Source organism: Rhinolophus hipposideros (genome assembly GCF_964194185.1).
Source record: "Rhinolophus hipposideros genome assembly, chromosome: 1".
In the NCBI taxonomy this organism is placed as follows: Eukaryota; Metazoa; Chordata; class Mammalia; order Chiroptera; family Rhinolophidae; genus Rhinolophus; species Rhinolophus hipposideros.
In genome coordinates, this window is record NC_138047.1 from 56917012 (window position 1) to 56944164 (window position 27153).

The 27153-nt window shown below is 40.5% G+C and overlaps 1 protein-coding gene across 1 annotated transcript in view; it reads left to right on the forward strand.

Moving 5' to 3' along the window:
- FRAS1 (Fraser extracellular matrix complex subunit 1) overlaps nucleotides 1-27153 on the forward strand; it is a 423267-nt gene that overhangs the window by 372480 nt on the left and 23634 nt on the right. The window contains exons 54-65 of the mRNA XM_081054857.1: nucleotides 1295-1463; nucleotides 3961-4207; nucleotides 5464-5808; nucleotides 7302-7462; nucleotides 8056-8203; nucleotides 11805-12010; nucleotides 15042-15198; nucleotides 17297-17497; nucleotides 19087-19274; nucleotides 20375-20650; nucleotides 22925-23157; nucleotides 25295-25455. Of these exons, the coding sequence (XP_080910983.1) occupies nucleotides 1295-1463; nucleotides 3961-4207; nucleotides 5464-5808; nucleotides 7302-7462; nucleotides 8056-8203; nucleotides 11805-12010; nucleotides 15042-15198; nucleotides 17297-17497; nucleotides 19087-19274; nucleotides 20375-20650; nucleotides 22925-23157; nucleotides 25295-25455 (2492 nt within the window). The remainder of the gene's footprint in view (nucleotides 1-1294; nucleotides 1464-3960; nucleotides 4208-5463; nucleotides 5809-7301; nucleotides 7463-8055; nucleotides 8204-11804; nucleotides 12011-15041; nucleotides 15199-17296; nucleotides 17498-19086; nucleotides 19275-20374; nucleotides 20651-22924; nucleotides 23158-25294; nucleotides 25456-27153) is intronic.

A 27153-nucleotide genomic window follows, 5' to 3' on the forward strand; every position in this document is an offset into this window, starting at 1 on the left:
TATGCCCCAGATTACTCATTCACACTTAGAGAATTATTGGAAAATCAGAATCCACTTGTATAAGTGTAATGTTTTACTGTTAATTTACCACTTTGTATAGCTCCACCAAAATTTAATTAATTGAATCAAATCAATCATGTTTTCTCTAATGTTTAATGGACTAAATAGTACAGAGGCCCCAAAGGTGGCCGTGAGGACTAACCTCTCAGAGGCGCTGCTCTGGTCCACACTGGACACAAAGCCCTGGTCCAGTGGCCGTCCTCAGTGATGAAAACCAAAGCCCAGCTCAGGTCCCACTTACTTGGGGCTTTTCTAAACCGAGACACTTATTGTGAATTAACAGCACATGGATAGTTTCCCTCCTACTTTGCAAAAGCAATATAAATTCCTAGCAGCAAGCTAAGTTCTTAGTCCATTCTGGCTGCTATAACGAAATACATAGACTGGGTGGCTGATAAATAACAGACATTTATTTCTCACAGTTCTGGAGGCTGAGAAGCCCAAGATCAGGGTGCTGGCAGATTTAATGTCTGGTGAAAGCCTGCTTCCTGGGTCATAAGACAGTTGTCTTCTGATTGTAACCTTACACGGAGGAAGGATGAGAGACCAAGCTAAGGGCAAGAATCCAATTTATGAGAATTTCTAATTACCTTGTGATCTAATTACCTCTCAAAGGCTGATCCTCTAATATCATTACATTGGGGGTTAGGATTTCAATATATGAATTTTGGAGGAGGGGGAGACACAGTCGATAGCACCCTGTCACAAGGTATATATGTTGTCTATATACCTTTGTTACCTAGGCCCAATTCTCATTTTATTACCTCTGGCACTGCCCTGACTCCTCTACACACTTTACATACTTCCTATAGATCCAGCCCAGTCAGTTCCCACCAGAGCTAAATCATTAATTGCTTTCCAATTCCCTAAGAACACACTGACCTATTCTGATTACTCTCCCACACTAGGGAGAGATTGTTTACCATTTCTCCATGTTCCAAAATACAAAGTTCATAATGCCTTCGTGCTTCCAACCTTCTGAATGACTTCCCACTCTCTCTGAAAATGAGGCAGATACCACTCTGCATCCGTGGCTTCCTTGGTCACTTGGTCCTGTGACTGTCCCAGGTGAACACGTTCTGTCAATTTACAACCTGGCTTCTAAAAGGAACCAAGCTTCCTGTTCTCTGAAATGCCTGATACCACTAGCCAACCAGAAGAGACTGGTATTAGACAAATGAATTCTTCACAGCCCAGGGGTAGCATTTCAGACTCCCTTTTTGTGTGCTTCTAGCTACAATGTCAGTGAGAAGGCGGGCTCTGTGAGCGTCACAGTGCAGAGGACTGGAAACCTGAACCAGTATGCCATCGTCCTGTGTCGCACTGAACAAGGCACTGCCACCTCCAGCTCCAGGATCAGTTCCCAACCTGGGCAGCAGGACTACGTGGAGTATGCCGGCCAGGTAGGTGGGTGGGGGCCTCTAATTCCTGAACTGCCTGCACGGGCTGTGATGGCTATAGGTACTGTGGCACCTTCCTACTTCTTTTTGTCCCACCTCCCTTTCCATCGGCATCCTTCCTCAAGTAATTTTCCATGTGCCATTCCCATAGTACTTTGTTCTTCACAGTCTATGTAATCTCCATTGTTTTTAGCTGCCAAAGCTTAACTTTTCTAGCTTCTCAGTCTTTCCACTGTGCTTCATGACCAAAATAAATGTCTCTAAGGCATCGTATTCTTTGGAATCCTAACCCTCTCTCCCCTTTATCTGGGGTGACCAATTGGGAAACTCCTGGATAGGCTGGGTGAGAGATGATGGAAGTGTAAGCTTTAATTATAAAGTGAAGGTGGAGAGAAGTGGACGGATTCAACAGATGAGTAAGCCATCAACTGATGGGATTTAGCAGTGGTTTCGTTAGTGGGGTGGAAGGGAAAATGGATGGTGATGCCCCTTGCTAGGAGAGAGCAGGTTTGGTGGGTGATCTTGACTTTGCATCACATATGTTGAGTGTGAGTTGCCTTAGAGACAATAAATTGGTGGCTGTATAGGTTGGTAGGGAGGCCAGAGAGGACTTCTGGGGTAGAGAGACAAATTTGTACGTTTCTGTGTAACAGTGGTGGTAATTAGTATCAGGGCATGAGTGAGAGAAAGAGAAAAAGTAGAGCATGGAAGCAAAAGAGAGGAGGAGGACTTAAAGAGTAAACTCCTTGGCTTTGCTTCCATGTCTTCTCTATAAAAGTCTCATCCCTAGCTCCTGTTGGTGGAGTGCACCTAACTACCTCTGGTTTGGCACTGCCTGATTGGAATCAAATTTTGTTCAAATAAACTCCTAAAATGTTTAACAAAAAAAATGAGAGAAAGAAACTCCTTTATGGCAGGATGCCCTATATTTGTCATCTTTTATTATGGTACAATGCCAGCACTTGTTAGGTATTTATTCAATGTTTTCTCATAGTAATTTCATTATTTGTATGGCAACATAAATCCTAAAAAGAAGACCCTCTCTCTGAGGCATTTCAGCTGGACTAAGTAAAGGCCTTATATGTGAAATTTAAATGAGAAATTAGAAAAGAACAGATAAGCTAAGGAGTCTTTTAACATGATAAGAAAAGGCATGTACTTGTGTTTTTCAAGGAGAGATAAAAGGCAGTGTGTTCTAGATCCCAAGTAGAGATCTGTCAAGAGTTTCGCTTAGTTGGGAGTGTTTGGAAATGTGGAGTTTAGTAACACTTAATTTGATTAGCTGATTAGATATGTAATAGTAATTTTCCATTGATGAAAATTATGTGGGTTTTTTTTTTTTTAGAGGTTTATGACTATTTTTACATATGTTTCAGTTCTCTCAGTTTTCAAAAAGTGCAATCCAGGCCCATTTCCTGCCATTTCAATTTTGAACAAATTTATAGCCCTGGTTCCATTTGAAGATTTTGTCTTTTATTTTCACACAAAGTAAAACCAGAACAAATCCCTGTAAGTTCACAGTTATACATATAAAACAATTTCACTGTTTTGTACCAGGCTAAGTTCACTCACATTATGGATCTAACCCATCTTCATGGTAACGGATTTAGTCAAATATAAAGACTATAATTTTATATATATAATGTGATGGTTCAGTGTGAGGTCGGAGGGATAGTGGATGGGGGGAGGGGGGTTCACAGTGTGAGGGATATAAATGATGAACGTCTAAGTATTACCTTGTCTTGTACACCTGAAACTAATAAATAAATTAATTAATTAAAAAAATATATATATATAAAGTTAAAGTTCAGCCTAGCTTGTTTGCACTGGAACTTTTTCTGAATTCAAACACCATTATTCAGCACACTGAGATTCTTTGTCAATTTTGATTGTACAAGTAATATGATGGTAAGAAGGATAATATCTTGCGTTTGTTCAGTACTTTAAAATAAGCTTAGTGCTTTCACTAACATTGTCTCCTTTAGTCCTCCCAGTAAGCATTGTGAAATAGGAACGTTATTATTATCTGGCTGATAAGGAAAATGATGTTTGTAAAGTTTCAAAGCCTTACCCAGCTGCGAAGTAACAAAACCAGGACTTAGAACTTCATACTCCAAGTTCAAAGATCTTTCCAGTTAAACTTGCCACAGATAGAAAGGGAACTAAGTCACCAAATGACTCTCGCTATCCCAAGTGAGTTAATAAAACAGGAAATGAATAGTTACGTACATATTTTTCCACAGTCACCAAATGACGGGGGGATGTCTTTGCCCTCCATGTGCCAGTGCTGTAAATCAGTCCCAATGTGCAGATGAAGAATGGGAAGAGATAGCCAAGTGTTCCAGGTCACGCAGCAGGAAGTTGGGGGCTAAAAGAACCAGCTATTTCATTCAGTGCTCTGCCCACTGGACTTGGGCCCTCTTTTCCCATGATGCTCTGGGGGAACAAAGCAGGGGAAACAGAGGCACAGCTTAACTCCTTGTTGTTTTCTTTGTAACAGGTGCAGTTTGATGAGCGAGAGGACACCAAATCCTGCACTATTGTCATCAATGATGATGATGTGTTTGAGAATATCGAGAGTTTCACCGTGGAGCTCAGCATGCCAGCATATGCCCTGCTAGGGGAATTCACCCAGGCGAAGGTCATTATCAATGACACTGAGGATGAACCCACATTAGAGTTTGATAAGAAGACCTACCGAGTCAACGAGAGTGCTGGTTTTCTGTTTGCACCTATTGAAAGAAAAGGTCTGTTGGTGCCAAAGGTGACAAGGAGCTACACTAATAACTAACATTTATTGAATCCCTTTTATGTGCCAAGTGATGATGTATCATATTAACTCATGTGTGTAAGTCCTGTACATGTATTCACTAATTTACATCCCTAACATGTCCCTAATAATGATCCTACCTATAGTGAGTACTCTCAGAAAGCTTCTCTTCTTAGTTCAAGTTATTAGCACTCCCATTTATTCCTTAATGGGACTGAAAGACTGGTTACGTTTGGCCTTGCAAATTATTTATGTACTCAGTATTCTTAATCACCCAATCCATAAAATATTTATTAGCCTTGGTCAAGGAGGGAAGTTATGATTTATAAGAACTGGTTCCTCATCTTAGTTCTTGAAACAAAAATGTGTTTAAAGATTTCCCTATGTGAGTGTCACCTGTAGAGCTCAGATGAGGAATAAACTGTGAGAAATAAAGCAATTCTCGAGGGGCTGAAAATGAAAGCAGAGACTATATGGATTTATGATTGTTCAATATTGAGACTGTAAAACATATGGAAATTAAATTTTCCTTCAAAGCCACACAATGACTAAAAGTGAAGATGTCAGGTTTTTATTGAATCTGATGACTGGGTATTAGTGTAACAAACACTGTAGATAGTGCAAACCCTTGGTGACACCACTTAGAAAACAAGCAAGCCCCATTGGTTGTTCGGGGCCAGCAAACTGGGCCCAGAACAGGCTGTCACCCAGTTCTGCCACCCAGAACAGGCAGCACTAATAAGTAAAGTCATTTGGACAGAGAAGAGGGTTTTATTTTGTCTTATCTTTCGTTTTTTTAAACGAGCTTGTTTTTCCCTTGGAATTAAAATGCAGCAGTTTATTCAGAAAGGCAGTGAACTGTGCTCATAGCACTACCTTCAAGATACAATTACTTTGCCACTTAAAGTACCAAATATGTCTCTTATCTTTCTACCCGCTGTGTTCTTAGATGGTGGGCAATGAGTCTTGTGAGTTAACAGAGCACAAAATTCACAGAATAAGAAATCCATTTTAAGTTGTTTGGTGAAGCATCTGGGGTATGTTAAATCCTCAAGGGGTTTATCCCATAGGCTCAAAAGAGACTGCAGTGTAGGAAGATTTCATGTCAGAGTGTGAACAGAAATAGTGATGGAGTGTGTCGGAGGAAACCAAGCTTACCAATTCATCAGAGATTTTAAAATTTGAGAAGCACTCATTCAAATGCTTTGGTTTTCTTGCCATTTTGCATTTCAGGGGATTCAAGCAGCATTGTATCTGCGATTTGCTACACAATCCCTAAGTCAGCTATGGGAAGTAGCCTTTATGCTCTGGAATCGGGCTCTGATTTTAAATCTAGAGGAATGTCTGCTGAGAGTCGCGTGATCTTCGGGCCTGGCATCACCATGTCCACCTGTGACATCATGCTCATTGATGACAGCGAGTACGAAGAGGAGGAAGAGTTTGAGATTGCCCTGGCAGATGCTTCTGCCAATGCCCGCATCGGAACGGTGTCATTGGCCAAGGTGCTTATTAGTGGTCCCAATGATGCCTCCACTGTGTCCCTGGGCAACACGGCTTTCACGGTCAGCGAGGATGCAGGTAAGGGAGAGCATGTCCAGAGTTCGCTCGTCCATTTCCTAATCCCTTTCTCGAATGATTTTCTCTCAAGTTTGACAATGTCCTTAAAATGCTGAGAATTCTATTGTTGTTCTGAGGTGTTATATATGTCATGCTAGTCATTCCAACCTAGAATGGAAAGTAGTGAAGAATAGGGAGTTCCATCAATTTTTCTTGCTTTGGTTACCGATGGCCAGAAGGGATCTGGCCGAGACCTTCATTGACTGATGTCTGTGGTGCAGAAGGAAGGCATGGTGCTAAGCATTTTGGCTTGCAAAGGAGGGGAATGTGATCTGTTGAGAATGGACATAAGTTATTTAGTATCCTTCTAGCTGGTAAAAGAAATAAATTCTAAAATTTCAGTGTTTTCACAACATAATAGCCCAAAGCAGCCAGTGGGCACATTTTTTTCCACCCAGGCTGCTTCCCTCTTCTGGTTGGTTCCATAAGGATCTTAAAGTCTGCTGCGTGGTGCTGGCAGACATACTGTCAGAAAGAGCACAGCTGTGATGAGTATCCACTGATCCGAGTCACTTGATCAAGGCCTTTCACCTCCTCGAAGGTGATACTTTGACAGATAGTGGGAAGTGATATTTTTGAGCTCTTACTGAATGCCAAGTACCATGTGATGGACATTCCATGCATTCTCACTTCATCTTCTGTGGAAAAGCTACCATTATATGGGAAAGCATATGGAGGCCCAGAGAGGTTAAATAAATCACCAAAGATCAAGCAGAGCTGGGATTAGAACTCAGAGCTTTTCGACTACGCCATGTTTCCTTTCCCATATACCAAATACCAAGCCATCACTACATGTCACCCCACAACATAGCTAGAAAAATGTGATTGTGAAATCAGCTAAAATTGCTCATGTATGTCATTAGGACCCTATGAAGTATGATGTCACCATAGACCAGACGGTGAGTTTCATTCCTAAGATAAGCAATAAGCACAAGTGGTTTAAGTAATGATGTGTGCACCACTTGGATAAAATAGGAAAATCAAACCAGTTAGGAACATTTAATTAGAAACATTCAGCTTCAGGCCCCATAGAGTCCCCTCGCTGGTTCTTCCTTAATTGACTGTTTTCTGACTCATCCCTGAGGTGCTAGTCTCTGAGTTTCTTCTCCCAAAATAGACTTGAAATGTTTTTCAATGGATCCTCCCCCCTTAAAGTCATTGTTCTTCTCCTGTGAACAGTCTCCTTTGTGAAACCACAAAACCACTTTCCCCTAGGGTCTATCTCTTCAGCACTGCCTCCTTGAGACCCTCCTCCAAATCCGTTCTTCATCTTAATGTCAAGTATAAGAGGGGTGGTGACACCTCTCAGGCTTCCTCAGAGGGAGCACAGGGGCGTCACTGAAGTTGGAATAGACAAGCCAGCAGGATAATACAGCTGCTGCTGTGCAGGAGAATGTTGTTGAGAAAGCCCCACTGACTCTCTCGTTCAGTGAAATTTGTGAATCTCACTTCAGGCACAGTGAAGATTCCAGTAACCCGCCATGGGACTGACCTTTCTACCTTGACGTCTGTCTGGTGTGCAACGCGGCCCTCGGACCCAGCTTCTGCCACTCCAGGAGTTGACTACGTTCCCAGCTCTAGGAAGGTGGAGTTTGGGCCAGGTATCACTGAGCAGGTGAGCATAGAGCAGTGAAAGGCTGGATGGGTCTGTTAATGTGGTCTGTCTCTAGTCTGTTCTCCAAACTCTCTGGAGGACTCTTAAACTCCCCTTGTGATATTACTGTCGCCCCTTTCTTCAAAAACACAAACATACAAACAAGAAAACAAACTTAGAGGGATCTTCTACAAAGTCTCCAAGTGACATTTTCAGCATCTGATATCCAGCACCACATATTTAGGATAGAAACCACACTAGTTTGATGTAAATATCTAGAAACAAACCACCTAAGGGTGTATAATAAAAAGAGTAGTTTTATGGATGAAGCGAAAAAAAAAAAAAAAAAAAGACTTGAGACAACCAAAGAAAGGCAAGTTGTCACCTTTGTCCTAATCTCCCGAAAGCAAATGAGTGTTATATGTTGGGCATTCTATAAGATTTGCTTTGATTTTTCTTCTTTTAAAATTAAAAAAAAAAAAAATTTAATTGAGATACAACTGACATATAAGTTTATTTTAGTTTCAGGTGTACAACATGATAATTTAATATTTGTATATATTGCAAAATGCTCACCCCAATAAGTCTAGTTAACATTCTGATTTTTCTTCTAGTATTGCACCTTGACTATCTTGGATGACACTCAGTATCCAGTAATTGAAGGACTGGAGACCTTTGTGGTTTTTCTCAGCTCAGCACAAGGGGCCGAACTGACCAAACCCTTCCAGGCTGTCATTGCAATTAATGACACATTCCAGGATGGTAAGAGATTGGGGATGCCTGTTTGTGGCGTAAACTGTAGTTCTATTTTTTCCCATTAATTTCTATGTGTATGCATTGGAACTCATTCACATTTTCATTCAAGAAATGTGTGTGTGTGTGTGCGCGCGCCCACGCGTATATGTGTATGAGCACATGCATGCATATACTTTTACATAGAAATATAGGAAAAAAATAATTTTTCATTTTTGTAGCACTCTGCTAGACACACACAAAAATGTCTAAGCCTTGGCCGTCTGTGTCCTCAAGAAAAATCAACATCTCATTGGGGGATAAGACCTTTAAACAGAAAAAATAGAATGTATTATGATAAATAACTTTACAGTGCTAACAATCCAGTACTGTGGGAGCAGAGGGGACTGAACAGTAACTACGTGTGGAAGAATTGTAGCAGATTTAACAAAGGAGTTGATGAGTAAGCTGAGTCTTCAAGTGTGATAGGAGTTGACCTAATGGAGAAGAAAATAAACCTTCTCAAATGGAGATAGTCTATATGAGGTATAAAATTCCGAGAGATGAATATTTGGAATACAGTGAGATGCTGTCTTTTGCTTTGAGCCTGGCAGGAAGGGAATAGAAGGAAATGAAATGTAAAGATGGGTTTGAGTCAAGTTCTAAGAGGACTTAACTTCTAGCCTAAGGAATTTATAAGCAGAGGGGAGCAACAGACACTGACAAGCCGAGGAGTGGTGTGTGATTTTTGTTTTAGGAAACCACTACTGGCACTCCTGTAGATGGCATGCAGGAATGAATAGAAACAGGTATATGAACAAAATGTCAGTCTCCGCTGAAGATCTAATCTAAGTAACATGAAGATGAACAGGAAAGGACAGTAGTTTCTAGGGGAAAATTGATGAAATTTAGAATTGTCAGATTCTAGAGTTTGGTAGAGAAGATCGAGTCAAACCTTCTACCTCACGCAGGAGGACTCAAATCAGCATCCCTAGTCGTTGACAATAGAGTCCTTAGTCTCCCACTGGACTGGGGGCTTTGTAAAGCAGGGACTGCCCAGCAGACAATCATGAGAAGCTTTCACCTACTTCCTTTTTTTTTCCGACTAGGAGTGAGGGTTCATATCTTGTTAAAGAGAAAAAAAAAAAAGGAGTGTTTTACAGCTCAAGAGAAAGTTGGGTTGGTTAATGCATTTTAAAACCCAAACATTACCACTCTAGCTTTTAACTCTCATCTGACTTGGTGCCTGTCAGGCCAGCGAGAAAAATCAATCCGAACCCTTGGATAATCTGCCATGAGCAGAAAAGCTTCCTGGCTTGTGTTGCTTTTTACCTGGCAACGAGCTTCCTTCTTTTCCTCCTGTGCTGGGTCATGTCCTCGCCACCCTTTTAACAGCACAGGCCATTTTACTGGATGACACAGCCCTAAATGGTTAATGTTGGAGGCCTAATGCCAAAGCTGTTGATTTTCCTTTAGATGTAATGTTCTTTTAAGAAATATTTTCTGGGCTTTTCTTTAGTAATAAATGATAACTGTTAGGCTTAACTCAGATAATGGGTTTGTTTCATTTTGCTAATGCCAACCGTTCTGAGCAGTGGGCAGACTGGAAGCCAACACAGCTTTCTGTATACTGAGTGGAGAATGCTTGAATGCTTACCCTTTCTGTTCCTTCCTTTCGGGTTTGGTAAGGCATATATAGCATATCCAGGATGCAGACAGGAAGTAGAACACTACAGCTGTAACGTCATCTTCCTGCAGCCCCAAAGACTGACATATAACTGGAGGGACTACCTTTTTGTAATGTTTATTAAGAAATTAAGAATGTAGATTGGTGTAGCCATTATGGAAGGTAGTATGGAAGTTCCTCAAAAAATTAAGAATAGAATTACCATATGACCCATAATCCCTCTCCTGGGTGTCTACCAAAAAAACCTGAAAATATTTATCCATAAAGATATATGTGCTCCGATATTCATTGCAGCTTATTTATGGTGGCCAAGACATGGAAACAACCAATGTGTTCTTCGATAGATGAATGGATAAAGAAGATGTGGTACATATATACAATGGAGTACTATTCTGCCATAAAAAAAACATAAAATAGTGCCATTTATGACAACATGGATGGATCTTGAGGTTATTATGCTGAGTGAAATAAGTCAGCAAAAGTCGAGAAACATATGACTTCACTGATACGTGGTATATAAAACTGAAAGTAACAAAGGAACAAGACAAGCAAATAAAGAAACCAACACTCATAGACTCAGATAATAGTTTAGCGGTTACCAGAGGGCAAACGAGTAGGGGGGTGGTAGAAGAGGGTAAGTGGGGTCAAATATATGATGATGGAAGGAACAGACTCTGGGTGGTGAACACACAACATGATATATAGATGATGTATTACAGAATTGTACACTTGAAATCTATGTGATTTTAGTAACCATTGTCACCCCAATAAATTTTAATTAAAAAAAAAGAAAGACATTAATAAGTACCAGTCAACAAAATGTTGGTCGTAGATGGGGACACGCTTTAATGCACAGCTAATTACCGCAGGCTTTGTAGGAAGGAAGCAGAAAAAAATTACCCTTCATATTGAGAAGGCTGGAAATAGGGGGTAATCATCACCATGTGATAATAACTCCCACCAAAATTTGAGTGCCTGCTGTGTGCCAGATACTGTATTGAGCACCACACATACACACTCATTAAATTCAATCCTCCCAATAATTCTCTGAGTTAGATATTATTTCCAATTTACATTAAAAAAAAAAAAAAAAACAAGCCTCAGAAAATCTAAGTCGATTGCCCTATATCACAGCAGGGCTGGGATAGAATTTCAAGCTTATATACTCCGAAACCCTTGTTTTTAACTGCGATTTGGCTCCAGTTCCTCCCTGAAGTCAAATGAGGCCGTGTGAATTATAAGAGAAGTGGTAGCTCTGCAGCAGTAGTCACAGGCCAGGGAACCACTGGACATCTCAGCATGTGGATGTGTTTTGTTTGGCCCAAATAGTTTTGACCTATCTGGAATTTCTTTTTACTATTTTAATTGGTTACTATTTTTATATTTAGGAGATAGCACATAAAACTCCAGATCTCTGGCTTTGTTTAAAAATACGAAGATCTGCCAACGGAAGACTAGACCCCCTTTAAACAGGGCCTCTTCTTTCTTTTTCACCAGTTCTTCCTGTTCTCTCCCTGGCCTCAGGACCAATGTGAATGGCCATTTATCATCAAGCTTGCACTGCTGTGTTCCTTATTGTAGTCTTAGAAGAAAGTGAACTTTTTTGAGTATGCATGACTCTATCACCACTTTCCTTATACCTGGCCCATTTCTTTACTTGCATTACCTCCTTGCATTTGAGATGGCAACTACCCTGAAGCTGAACAGAAACAGATGCAAAATTGATTTATTCTCTTTTATTGGAACCGCACTCACAGTGAAAGCAGTTCCTTTGTCCCGAGAGCAGCAACCATGTCTTGAAATCTGCTTACCACCTGTGATTTGCCAACCTAAGGTTGCCCTTACGGAGCTCTCCTGCCATGTGGGTGCTGAGGGCTGACAGGAGCTGAGGCCACCCGCCTCTGTCTCCCTGTAACAATGCCTCCATCTTTCCTTCTCCTCCAGTGCCCAGCATGCAGTTTGCCAAGGATTTGCTCCTAGTGAAGGAGAAGGAGGGTGTCCTGCATGTGCCCATCATTCGAAGTGGAGACCTGAGCTATGAGTCGTCAGTAAGGTGCTATACTCAGGGCCATTCAGCTCGGGTCATGGAGGACTTCGAGGAAAGGAGAAATACAGACTCTTCGCGGATTACGTTTCTGAAAGGAGAGAAGGTAAGTGGGTGTATGATTGCTAAAAGATGGAATTCTCTTCTTCCTTAATGCCTTTTATTTGTCCATAGTAAAGTAATTTAGACAAGTTCTGAACATCCTAGGAAGTTTCTTACTAATTGATAATATTTCAGTAATATCATCTACTTGTACGTAGCTATCTTCTTGGTCTCCCACTTATAACCAAATACATATATCATTGGTTGAGTTGGGAAATTTAGATGATGCGTAATATTTTTGGAATTTAGCAGAATCAAATAAATGAGGCTCCTCTTATTATGAAACTATGTAAGAAATGAACACACTCCACAAGTTTACCTAGAGGACAAAGGGATAATTCTCTAGTACCTGCGCCCCTGTGCGAGGGCAATATACATCCTAGTACAGGATCAATCGTATGGGATCAGATAGGCAGATGTTGGTTGAATAGATTCAAGTCATATTCTCTTGACGATGTATGTGAAAAGGGATGAATGCACATATGTGCACAGGAACCCCGGAAAAGCCCCAATCGTTAAGTATGACTGCATCAGACTCAAAGCCTGCATCTCAGTGTATGTCAAACGTGTATATTGAATGAGAATCACATTTTTCCATGTTTGGATCTAAGTTATAGATGACTGAGTCAATTGTACCCCGTGGTTCAAGGAACACAGTCCTCCTTGACCTGTTCCAGGCCCTTTTATTTTGTTTATTTATTCATTTTATTTTACATCAATTCTCCAGTCACATTCCCTTCCCCACTTCAGAGCTCATTTGTATTTGTTCTTTAAAAATGCTGGTTATTTTATATGCATAGTTTTTAATGTATACAATTGCTAATGTGTTATTTTTTTTCAAACGTTTACTGCATTTACTCAGCAATATGTTTTGTTCATCCGTGTCATTTATGTGTTCATCCAATCTGTTGCTTCCAACTGTTGCATAGTATTTCCTGATGTGTATCTACTACATTTTATCCATCCACTCTCAGCAATAGGCAGTAAGGAATCACAAGAGCGCCCAATCAGTCACCTCATAACCCTCTGCCACCACTAATAACGCTGCAGTGTATCCTTATATGTGTTAAGTGTGGATTTCTTTGGTAATATACTCAGCAGCAAAACTGCTGGACCATAGGACATGCATGTACTTAATTTGAAAAAATAGTGTCAGAATACTTTCTAGAATGTCACATGAGGGCTGCTATAAGCCCACATCCTCTTCAGCACTTAGCATTAGTTATCTTTTCAATTTTTGCTAGTCTAATATGTATAAAGTTATATGTCATTTTAATCTGTGTTTCTCTAATTAATACTGTTCTATATGCTTGTAAGCTTATTGAGTTTCCTCCTATGGAAATTTATTCTTTTTATCCTGTATTCCTTATTTTCTTGTATTGCTGTCTTTTTCTTACTGATTTGCAATATACACTTTCTTGTATATTCTAAATATTAATTCCTTGCCAATTTTAGACATTTTAGATATTATAAATATATTATCCCTGTCTATCACTTACCTATTACCTTTGACCATGGTATTCTTAGTTGAATAAAAGTCTTCAATTTTGATATAAGCCAGTGTATCAAATTTTTGCCTTGTGATTAGTCCTTTTGAAATTTAGCATAAGAAGACCTTATCCATCCCAGTTTACCCAAGATTCTTCCTCTGTTCATCTTTACTAACCAAAAATAAATAAATAAATAATAGCTTCCTTCTTTGGGACTTTCAGCCTCTTAAGCATTTGTGACTCATAAAAGCCCTGTCTTCATTATGTGTTTTATGGGAATTTTGCGGTGGCAGGTTGAAACACGTGTTTAAAAATACGCACAAATACTACAGATGTAATCTTTAGCTTTGAGTCTACATGTCTGTATTTGTTTTGAGTTCAAAAGAGGATTATCTGCCTATCCAACAGGCAGTTTGTTATTTCATGAAATTATAAAGAAATACAGTCTAATAGTCTGTGTTACCTACATGACAATCTATCTTTCATTATTCATAAGCACCTTTTGGAATCTTTATTTTCTTAGCTTGCTAAGCAATATGTCTTTGAAACTTGTCATTCACTAGAATGTCTTCTTTTAAAGACATCCCGAAGAGTCATTACTAAATTCATACTTTCTATAAAGAAATTCTGATTGTGAGGAAGATGTGGTAGAAAAAAGGAACATTCTTCAGGAATTTAAATTCAGGTTAGCAAGCCACATATAAAAATGCTCACAGGGATGTTCTCCTAACATTTAGTATAATTAGGAAAATGAGAGTGAAACTTCTCTAGACCCACATATCCTGTGCAATACAGTAGTATAGTGGACTTGAAATTGTTCAACTAAAAATAATCCCACTTCTCACATGACTCTACTATCAAGGCTGCTCCATTATCTAAAATGCTGTGACCTTATTCTACATTTTCTCAAGAATACAATCCTCAGTAGAGAATATTCAGTTTGAGAAACATTTGACTTCTTGTCATCAAACAGGGATTTAAATTGTGTTCTGAGACTTTTCCTACTCAGCAATTTTCAGATGAGACACCATTTGGCAGCATATTTGAGAGTTCTGGAGCATTTAAAGGTGTCTTTAGCCTAACAGGAGGACTTTCTAAGTTCTTTATAAGAGTTTTCAATTTTTTACAATGGAAAAGAAACGTTATTCAGCTCTCCAGGAAGTCTAATCCTATGTTAAACCCCCATGTCAGAAATCTGCCTATTATAACATGCGTCAGTGCATTGGTCAGCCTAGGCAAAACATGGGACAGCACACAAATGTTCTACAGATGCTTTTTAGTGGGTTCTTTCATTGATCTTGTTTTTCATAACTCATAACCAGTAATTCAAAATGGTTTGGAATGTTCTCATTGCAAGGCTCCGCATATAGATAGGTCCCACTCAGGCATGAACTGTTAGATATAAACATTGTACTTTATACATTAAACAGTTTGGGATCCTTTGAATTTATGTTGACTCTGATGCTGCAACGAAGAAAAATAAAACCAAGTAAGGTATTGATATCTTGCTGCAAACTTTAATCTATCCTGTGCCATTGGCTCTAGATGAAGAACTGTACTGTCTCCATCCATGATGACTCCATGTTTGAGCCTGAGGAACAATTCAGGGTCTACCTCGGCCATCCTCTTGGAAACCACTGGAGTGGAGCCAGAGTTGGAAAGAATAACATGGCCACCATCACCATATCCAACGATGAAGATGGTAAGAGTTATTCTAATGTACATTTAATGCACATGACATTTACTAATAATGTAATTATATGTGTTTTGAAAAATGAAGGTGCTACAAAAGTGCCTACTGATAGCAATCTTGGAGTATTTATATAAAATGTTGGCAGCAAATGATCACCCTCATGTAGAGCTTCAATAAGTTTATAGGTTTTTTAATTTCATTACTCCCTACCATACTGCCAAGAGATAAGGAATGAGTATGGTTAATAGCTGGGACAGAGATGCTAAGATAGAGAATAGAAACTGTTTAAGTCACTGTAGTTCAGGAGCAGAATTGGAAATACAATCAGAATCAATTGAGTCCAATGAACTGATTTAAACACTGCCACCTTCCAGGAAAAGTCTAATTCCTATTTTCTCTCATTGACTTGGCTTACTAGCCTAAGGGGGAAAAAAAAACTTAAATTCTTTAATCAGGTGTTAGTAAAGAGAGGCCCAGGTGGCTGGGGAAACAAAATCTGTTCCAAATTGGGACGTATTTGTTTTATTAAAGCAGATATTTTAATAAGTGAATGAATAATAATGTTATAAATAATAATAACTATTTTTACTGAATATTTATTGTATGCCAAGAATCATGTTAAGCATATTATCATATTCATTTAATCCTAACAGTAATCCCTTGAGGTAGTTGTTATTACCCCTATATTATAGGTGAAGAAATCAGCAAAGTTATATAATATATGCTCTTAGTTACAGAGAGGCAAGCAGTGAAATTGGATGTGAGCTTTATTTTGTCAGATTCTAGAGTCTACTTGACAGTCAATGAGACTCTTAGGGTTTCCAGTGTAAAATCATGGATGAATTTGAACATTGATAACAAAAGCCAGCCTTAAAATTGAATTACTCCTTTTCCCAAGGAAACTGCGCTTCAAGTCCCTCTGCCAGTCACACAGAAAACCCAATGGTTGAAGCTCAGAGTGGTAACAAATTCACGCTGTTAACAGTGACACTCCTAAGTTTCAAAGAACATTCTTTTTAAAAAGTATGAAGTTGCAAATGAGTCTCATCCTCTATAATTAGAAAGAATTGCTTTCTGAGAAGGAAAGAGGGGAATGAACACAGAGAGTCTAGAAAATTCTGCAAAATTCTATAATATATTAAAATGGCATAATCAAATATATGGTGATGGAAAGAAAACTGACTCTAAGTGATGAACACACAATGTGATATATAGATGATGTATCATAGAATTGTACACCTGAAACCTATGAAACTTTGCTAATAATTGTCACCCCAATAAACTTTAATTTAAAAAATGGTATAAAATTTGTAATTGCTCGCATTGTTTTCTTTGTCTTTTTCTCTCGACCTCTACCACCGTGCCCTCCCTCATGGGAATGTAATAGAAAAGAAGGCATGATTTGAATTTCTTAATAAAAATCATTGTCATGTTGTTAATCATGCCCTACCAATGACAATAGTACCTTAAACCAGATTGTGTTAGGAAGTCTTGTGTTCCTGAATTATCGCAGTAGGTCGTCACTAAAACTTTCCATTCTTCACTAAATAACCTGTAAGAAGTTAGGGAAAGCCAGCAGTGGGGAGGTGAGAGCACTGAGAGGGAGGATCCAAAGGACCAGAAATAAAAAAGATGGATTTGGTCAATTTAAGTCATATATAAATGCAATTAATTATAAACGTTAGAAATTCACACATCATAAATGAAAAGGAGTTGATTCATGAAATCGGTTGATAGATACTTATCAGTTGCCTACTATGTCTCAGTCCCACGATTAACTGTGCAAATTATAGAACAGTGAATTGTAATGCCTAGATGGAAACTTGGACATTATGAATTCCAAAGTCCTTAAAAATATTTTCCCACTATATTGTTTTAAATAAGAAACATGTGAGAAAAAAAACTTCTACAAAATCACAAATAAAATTCCTTTTTCCCAAGCATTGCTCAGGGGTAAATACTGATTGATTTTTATGACTGCAAGCCATTTTGCCTGTACTGTTAACTGAGCACAACTCCTTGTTGTCATTAGAAGGTGTTTTCCTGGGAGTCGCCATCCTTCCTGCTTTTCTCACTTGTTCTTGTTTCCCTACCCATGTTTCCTCAGCCCCCACCATTGAGTTTGAAGAAGCAGCATACCAAGTCCGAGAACCCTCGGGGCCAGATGCTACGGCCATTCTGAACATCAAGGTGATCCGCAGAGGAGATCAGAACAGGACGTCGAAGATCCGCTGTAGCACACGGGATGGGTCTGCCCAGTCTGGTGTGGATTATTACCCAAAGAGCCGAGTCTTAAAGTTCAATCCCGGTAATTGAATGCTAATCCCACCTGCAGATTTTACTTACTAGAGAGCCAAATATCTTACATTTGAATAAAGGAACGAGCAGCAAAAAAATGAAAGAGAACAGTAGTTCCAATAGCATGAAGTATTTGTTAAGCACCCATTTGAGATCATAGGAGTCTTTAAAATCTTTAATTAATAAAAATGCAATGGCAAAAGGAAAAAAATAGGTCCCTTACTTCAGAACACCTTTGGTTCATTTAAAAAGATTTGGTGGTGGTGGTGGTGGTGGTGGTGGTGGTGGTAAGCCTATGTTTTGGTTGAGTGATTGGAGCACTTGTTTTTTTTAAAAAACATATGTGATGGCCATTATTTAAGAAACATTGTACAAACTACTGTGCTGGGTCCTTTAGGCTGGAATTACTAAAATCCAGAAGGCACAATGGCTGTGCTCAAGTGGTTTAACATCTACTAGAAAATGCGATACCCTATTATTGCATTTCTAGAAAAGGATTATCCTAGAAAGAGCAATGGAGACAAGTCAGGAGAGAGCGAAAGATGGGATTGAGATCACAACTAGCTGCTTAACTACGTGATGTATTAATTTGATAGGAGGAGTGAGACAGGGAAGGGTTGAATTGTATACTAGGTTTTCTCACAGAACCTTCTGGAACAGTGAAAGATGTAATGGCTAATGTAGATGATGGCATCATTTATGATGCAGCCAAAAGTGGACAACAGTGTTAGAAAGCCTATTCAGAGATGTCTTGGCAGGTGGAGGGAGAAAATGACTCCCTCAGAAATGACTTTGGGGGATTTTGTATGTCTCTCTCACCCCCCTTGAACTTTAAAGGGGTTTCAGTTCCAGCCTATGTGTGTCTGCTTAGTGTTTGGCCTTCCTCCACATCTGCACAAGGACCTCTCTTCTGAGTGTGTTTACTTTCTCCTTTCCTGCCTAAGGGTCTGGGGGAAAGACAGTTCTTATAAATAAGCCAGTCTAGATGTCTGTAGAAGAGGAGGGAGGGGACTTTAGCTACCACCAGGGATGTTTGCACCTGCAGGGAATCATCTCACAGAAAAGGAAGGGTTTTTTTTTTTCAAGTTCTAGCCCTCCCTCTTTAAGAATGCCAAACTTTCACAGTATTGTCTTTGCGAGATTGGCCTGGTAGGTCGCCTTTGAGCTATTTCTTCTCAGGAGACAGCTTTGAAGGACGTCTGTGTGTGCAGGCGCTCACAGCCACATAGGAGCTCATGCGTAAGTGTAAAGGGGAAAGAAAAATTAAGCAAAACAAAAACTCATAACCAGGATGGAGTGTATTTTGGATCATAGATTTTTACTACTGCCAGCTAGTGTCAGGCAGGGACCATTAATCCTCATATGGAGTTGAATAGTAAATCTACAATACTGAGCTTCTGCCACAGGTGGAATTCGGTCTATAAAACAGATTCCCCGCTTGAGATGGGGTTAAAGTGATCGGCAGCCCCTGCATTTATAGAAAACCTCTAAAGGAAAGGACATATTTAACACGAAATCTAGGGAGTGCCAACCTGTACTGTCTTGGGGAGGTCACCTAACAAGAAGGTTTGTTTTCTTTTTGTTCTGTCCTTGGCAAAGGTGTGGATCATATCTTTTTTAAAGTCGAAATCCTGTCCAATGAAGATCGGGAATGGCATGAATCTTTCTCCCTGGTCCTTGGCCCAGATGACCCAGTGGAAGCCGTTCTTGGTGATGTGACCACTGCTACGGTGACAATTCTAGACCAGGAGGCAGCAGGGAGTCTCATATTGCCAGCACCACCCATCGTGAGTTGCTTGACCTGAAGGATTGCTGCTTTTATGTCTTAGTGACTATTAGATGAGAATTTGAGAGAAGTAGGACTTCTGGTGCTATACGTCTTCATTCTTCTAACACAGTGGCCCTCAGCTGGGGGCAATCTTGTCCCCTCCCCCTAGACCCCTGAGCTTCACCCACCACCTCCCTGGGACATTTGGCAATCTCTGTTGACATTTTGGGTGTTACAACTGTAGCACTAGATACTATTAGCATGTGGTGGGTAGAAGCCAGGGATGTTGCTAAACATCCTACAATGCACAGGACAGCCCCAATGACAAAGAATTATTTGGCACAAATGTCAATAGTGCCAAGGATGAGAAACCCTGTTCTGACATAAGAATAGGATCAAACCATGTTGATACCTTTGTCTGATACAGACAGGAAGTACAATACAATTGATCTTCTTGTTGCTTTGGTGGGACCCGGAAGAGTAAAACAAAGTAATACTACCCCACATACATCATCCTACATACAGGCCACACACATAGAATTAAGTGTCTGTAGAAACATAGTATCCTGATTACCGATTTGGGGATGAATAGAATGAACACACTGACTTTACAGTTAGGAGGAAAATGCCTCGAGGTTGCCAAGGGGATCTTAACCCATAACAATGAAGCGGTCAGAGTAACTTCCTCTGACTAGTCTCATATAGGAGAAGGATCATTTCAAAATGTGGCTCTTATTTGACCATGGAAGAAATACACTATCTTTATTTACTTTTATTTTGCCAAACTGTGTACTGTTAACAATTTAACCTAGTAACCATCATTCACGATATAGCTTTGATTAGAGTGTGCAGGGAAATGAAAGGTTGGTTTTTTTCTCACATGAGTGATAGAGCTCTGATTTAGGAATAAGATTAATACGATAATAAGACTTTAGTTCAGGCAGTAGGAGGATCTTCTGTACTGCTAAAGGTCTGCAGTACCTTTTAGGGATGCCCAGCAAGGTCTTGTAAACTTCTGTTGCATTTCCAAGAATCCCTGGAAGTTAAGTGATCTTGTGGAGCGTTAGTTCTGACCTTTCCCAGACCCAACCGGGCTGAAGCTTTGTCGCTCCTTTGCAGGTTGTCACACTGGCCGACTATGACCATGTAGAAGAAGTTAACAAGGACGGTGTCAAGAAGTCCCCCTCCCCAGGCTACCCGCTGGTCTGCGTCACCCCCTGTAACCCTCATTTCCCCAAGTATGCCATCATGAAGGAGCGCTGCAGTGAGGCTGGCATCAACCAGACATCTGTGCAGTTCAGCTGGGAAGTGGCTGCCCCCACTGATGGCAATGGGGCCCGGTCTCCCTTTGAGACTGTCACCGACAATACGCCTTTCACCAGTGTCAACCACATGGTAGGTCTAGGGGTCTGGGCCTGGCTGCATAGGGGGAAAACTGGTATTTCTCTTTATTTCTCTGACTCTATCAATTTCCCTAAGGTCCATACATGGCATTTGGAACAAAATAAACAAATGAGCAGGTACACACAGTCTTTTTGTCCTTATATATAAGGAAGGTATATAAGGTGTAGTAGAAAGAGAACTTAGACAACCTGTTTACAAATATAGATTCTGCCTGTTTTTACCTATGTGATGTTAAGAAGTTACTTAACCTCTCTGAGTCTCAGTTTCCTGATCTGCAAAATCATACCTCTTCTACTTAGCCAACTAACAAGGTCATGGACAAATCAGATATCAAAGTGACCTATAAATGGTAGAGTAAGTCAAAGATTCCAGGTAGGTACAATTAATGATCACTATTTTTTTCTCACATCTCTTCAATCATTCAATAAGTAGTAGGATATAAACTCCTTAAGGACATGGAGCAGGGGTTCTGCCACATTTGTATATCCCAAAGTGGCCAGCACATTGATGGCACATAGTAGGGCTAGTGATTAAATGAAAGGACAAAATTCTTATTGAGCAATCGGCATTTTAGAAAGCCCTGTGGGAGCACATGAAAGGAAGTTCACAGTGTAGTTGCTGTCATCAGAGAGTTAGAGACCAGACCCACACCTCTGCCACCAGCAGAGAGCAGAGGACAGGGGTGGCTTTCCCAGCCTCTGGAAACCATGCACTGCAGAGACCGCTCATGACACCAGTGCAGTTTATTCTCTTCAGAAAGAGCTAAAAGCAGTGGAGATTCAGGCCCAGCCAGTATCTGGCCCAGAGTAACACTTAATGAGTTTTGACTGAAATTAGTGCACTTAATAATTTTGGAAATCAGAGATTTCTTTCGGACTGAAATTTCTCTTGATTTTTCCTGTTCATCCTACAGTTTGTTCTCACTTTAATAAGTACATCATTTGAATGGGCTAATGGTGGAGGAAAGTTATTAGACACAGATGGGAGGCTTCGAATCAAGTGGGGTTGTTCATGCCCATTGTCTTTGGCACAACATATTCAGAAAGGCCGGAAGATCCATGCTTTTGCAACATAACCTACCTCATTTAAATTATCTTCTATATTATTAAAACAATGTAAATGCCAAGACTTAACAGCTTATTATTTCACAAGTATCTAATTTTCTATTCAACAAAATCATGGTCTGATTTGAGCCAAGTATACATTTTTAACAGGTACCAAGTTTATGAGGTTACATTATATTTCAGTTTTTCTTTTTGCAATGAATTGGCGACTGATACTTTTACCCCAGTTTCCTTTGCTCTATCTTTATTTCCTCAATTATTTACTTAACATCATTGCATTTTATGCATTTTGGTAAGATGCCTCACATTCCTTTTGAACTAATTCCATGTGTAAATAAATAAATAAAGCGTTGGCAGCTAATTAAAGAATTTTAATGGAAAACTCTTCTTTAATCTTTAATGGACTTCAGTGAAAATTGTTTTCACTGGGGTAGAATATATAAGTTTATATGTTTGCTTTGTGGGAGGTCTATGGCACACAGAACTACGAATTAATTACTCCTGTTATGTGCTTCCCTATATGTTTGCATACATAACCTAAAGGGTTCTGGTGAGCTACGTTGCCTCTGCATAGACTGAGTTAAGCACTCTATGGCTTCTGTATATCTGGGAGTGTAAAAGCGTCTGTAGAAAGGTCTTCAAAGGCCAGTAAGTATCAGAAGCTAAGTTCTCAACTTCAAGCTGCATGTTATTGTAACCCTGGCGAGGTGTGTAGTTAGGGCTCGAGAAGGGAAAGCACTGGGCAGGAAAGAAAAACAAGGGTGCTTCCTGGAAAGGAAGCACCTCTCCTCTATATCCTGACACGATGCCCTCAACAAAAATGACTTGGAGACCAGTGACTCTTGCTGGAAGAGCTGAAAACCAGTTGAGTGGTCCTTATGCTGAACCTAATATATAAGGAGAATAGCATTGTCCCTGGTACTCAGTCATCTCTGGGCTCTTGCTCCATATCTGTCTACTTACTCATTGTCTGACTTACTAACTTAGGCTAGAAGTACTCACTGCTCTGTCCGTAGTGCCTGGTTCCTGGTAGAAATTCAGTATTTATGGGGCAAATGAGTGAACAGATGGATGAATGGATGATGGGTGGTCTTCAGAATTACCTTGTATTGGGAACTGATTATGTTATATCCCCCAGAAGATACAATGTAAAGAGCTGTTTAGTATACACATGTCTGAGGTGCTTTATTCTTCCCGGTAGGTCCTGGATAGCATTTACTTCAGCCGGAGGTTCCATGTACGTTGTGTGGCAAAGGCTGTGGACAAGGTGGGCCACGTCGGGACCCCTTTAAGAAGCAACATTGTTACCATTGGAACAGACAGTGCTATCTGTCACACCCCAGTGGTGGCTGGGACAGCAAGAGGCTTCCAGGCGCAGTCCTTCATCGCTACCTTGAAATACTTGGACGTCAAACACAAGGAGCATCCAAACAGGTCAGACAGGTGGTACATTCCACAATGAGAGGGAGGAGTGAATCTCATGCTATTCTTTGTGCATTTGCTAAGTGGGACAGATCAATGAGTGATACTTTGGCAAAATAACAATAGTGGTAATGAATGTTTCAGAAAAAGTTGAACTTCTTTAAAGGCACCCTAAGATCTGGCCCCTTGCCTATACTAGCTTCATGCCCCTCACCTTGTCATTTTCACCTGCCAGTCCTCCCAGAGATCCACATGTAACTTCCCCAGGGCTTCAAACTCTTATAGGTAGCATGTCTCTGCCATGATGCTACTTCTGACTCCAATTCTCCCCCATCCTCTTCCACTCAGTGTAGTGAAATCTGACTCTCGTACTACACCTAGCTCATGGCATCTCTTCCAGGAACTTTTCCATCATTTCCTCCAATGTAATTTGGAAGCTCCTCCTTCCAGTTCTGTGACACCCACGTTCTTCTTTCAGAGCATCAACATCATTCATTCTCTCTGTCTCCATAGTAGATGGTGAGGGCACGGACCATGATTATTTATTTTGCATCCATCCTCTCTGCCTAGAACAGTGGCCCTTAAAAGTAACTCACTGATTATCTAGTGAACAAATGAAGAAACTAAGACACTGGGCAGATGTGCTTTAATTTTTTTCCTGTGCCACCATGATGGTGGAAGGTGGATACTTTCATTTTTGCATAGCATAAAAAGAACTCATGTATGTCATATATATTCACTAAGCCTCACAGTATTTAAATGTTTGCCTTTTTGAGCAACTGAGTTCAGAGAAAGCAGTTTGTTTGCATGGAAAAATAACCAAATTTGTATATGGAGCCAAGAATATGCAAATCCTTTTTTTGTTCTAACAGAATAAAATTTATCTTTGTTCAAAAGCAGTAACAGAAGTGCCCAGGGTGCTACTGACCCCTTCCTTGCAAAAGAGCCATCTTGTTCATATTCCCAAATTCTAATTCCTCTTATAAACATGGTCTTTGTTCGGACAAAGAAGCTGTAAAAAATCAAAATGCATCTCAATAAACATTCTGAAATTTTTAACTTATGCAATGAAAAAACATGCAGCCTGTAAGTACAGTTCTATTGTGGTGCAGTCTTAACGAATATTTATTAAGTTTATATTTTATTTAGAATTGTATACTACACACTCTAGAGAAACACAAGACGCGAGGGAAATGGTCCTCGGAGTGGGAGGCAAGATACACATAGTCTGAAAACATACATGAAGTAGTAGCAATGTAAATAAGTTACAGATTTCCTGGTGCTAAGTGGTGAGGAATGCAGATCGGGGAGAGCATATTGCAGACCGAGACCAGTGAGGGCCAATATGTAGTGTTTCAGGAACTTGAAAGCAAAGAGAAGAAGGGTCTTTCCATTGGGTAGGGACAGTATGAGTAGTGGGATATTACTATTTCTAAGATATTGGTCTGGGTAGGGATATTGGCCTTAGACTTTAAGAGCTCAGTGATGTCTTTTTGGCACAAATACTTAAACAAAAAAACAAAAAAAGAAAGAAAAGAGTGTCAACCCTACCCAGCCCCCACAGACATCACTGTGACAGCAAAGGAGAGCAGCACCTAATCTGTCACTCAGCTTGAGCTCACAAGGAACAGAAGCTTCCATTTAAAGCAGGGGTGTCCAAACTACGGCCCGCTATCCATTTTTTATTGGCCCGCAGCAAATTCCCCAAATATATTTAGTTTACTTAAATAAACCAGGTGAGGCAATTCATACTTCACCTCGAGTGAGTGGCCCAGCTGTTTGTGTATTTTACCACAAAGGGCCCTTGGTAAAAAACATAGAAAAAAGTTTGGACACCCCTGATTTAAAGCAAAAGAGAGCTTTAAAATAACGTGTGGTTGTGATGTTATTTTTTCTTGTGTAGAAAAATAAATCTATGACTCTTGATTGCTATCAGTCCTGAGTCTGGAGGCCCTCTTGAGAGGAAAACCAACCCTGCTTGTTTGTCAGACCTTCATGTTCAGAGAGAAATCTTACATGGAAATCTTTAGGGGAGAAAAAAATGGTAAATTTATTGGTGAAGACAAATTGGGTTTTGAGAAAGAAATATACCATGTGAACTATTGATAGCATGCACCTAAACCCTTATTTCTGCCCTTTTTTCCCGTAGAATTCACATTTCAGTGCAGATCCCACACCAGGATGGAATGCTGCCCCTTATCTCCACCATGCCTTTGCACAACTTGCATTTTCTATTATCTGAGTCCATCTACAGACACCAGCACGTCTGCTCTAATCTTGTCACCACCCGCGATCTGAGAGGCATCTCAGGTGAGTGATGAGTGCCACACTGGCTTTCCCATTCCAGCCCAGCACAGTGGCCCTTAGGGATATGACTAAGTGAACTCTGGTTTTCATGTTTTCTAGTGCTCAAGATCTGCATGATTAGTGGGCTTCCTTCTTAGCAAGCAACCAGACTTAGGCAGCTCAGACCATGACATGAATAAGAAAAAAACAGCAACTTTGGAATCAAACTGACTTAGGTGCAGACCCTTAGTCCACTAGCTATATGATGGAACAAAAATAGCTGGGCCTCTCTGAGCCACTCTTTCCTTATGTATAACATGAGGAAACAACTGATACCAATGAAGGTGAGGATTAAACTCGTTGACATTTTTAAAGCACCAGCCGTGGTACATTTTAGTTCTTTTCCTCCCCGCTAGTGAGCATGTTTGGATATGTGCCTTAAAACCCCATTGTTGCAGCATCTTTAGAAGGCTAACGTGCACATGTTACGTTATAGGACTGGTTCTCCAGGAGCGGGAGCAGAGATGGAGTTGGGGGCACAAGATGGTTATTAGGGATCAACATCTGTGCAAGGGCAGGAGAGCAAGCAGGATTGGGCAGAGGGAGAAGTCAAACTGCATGCAACACAGCCTGACAGAGCTGCCACCGAGTTTTCAGAGAGCTTTGGAGAGAGCCCATCAGTCAGACTCCGTCGTACTTCCAGTCCCAAGTGACAGACCTTTCTACCCCACCTGGCTCAGTCACTGATGCCAGCTGCTGGGGTAAGGCTGCGACCTCAGGCCGAGCAGCTCTGCAGCTTATGCTGACCTGAAGGAGCTATCACCTAAGGTGGCACCTCCCTGTGTTCACCATAGCAGACAGTTTACTTTACAAAGAATCCCGTCCGTTTCCATTTGCCTTAGCAAGTGCGCATTAAAGGCGGGCTTCCTCCCTTCACAACTCATGAGTCGTTTCATAGTGTTTTTGAAGATAGAACAGTGTTCACGTGCTTTTTCATATTTATTAAGCATCACTTTAGGTATAGTAGAAATTAGTGGAGTGTAAACTATTCGTACATCACCGAACTACACATGAAAGTTTAATTGGTCCACAGATACAGCTAATGAAAGAAACACAGTACTATGTGTCATGCAGGGAGTCACGTGGGGTCTCTGGTCCCACTCCCCACATAAGAACACAGGACACGATGAGGCCAAAAAGGAACACCCACGGAGCCATAGATCGGGGAGTCATACCACTATAGTCTCGCTGGCGGTTGGGTTGGAGACAGGAAGTAGGAGCCACACTATCTGCAACCTGCCGTCCATCTCTCTCTACCAACCAACCTCACTTGCTAGCAGCAATCCGCTCTTGCTAGCTCAGGCACCATCTTCTTGCTAGCCCCCATTCTTTCTGCTAGCGTAACCACGGCAGTTATATTAGTGGCCAATGGCTCACTGGTTACAGCTGACGGCCAACTAGCCACAGCTGATGACCACCCAATCACAGTTGATGGCCATTTACTACCTGAGCTAACACCTTTCCACGTGAGGCCGAGAGCCTGGAAACTGCACTCCTGGCTCTGTCCCCATACTATGTTTATAGGCTGAAAGTGTGTACCTCTTCCTACTGAGACACAGATTCAACACATGTTAATTGAGATCCTAGCTCTTGTGGGGCAGAGGGTTGGGTGCTGCTGTCAAACATTCTAAGAAATGCATCAGCTCTTTCAGAATTCTCGAG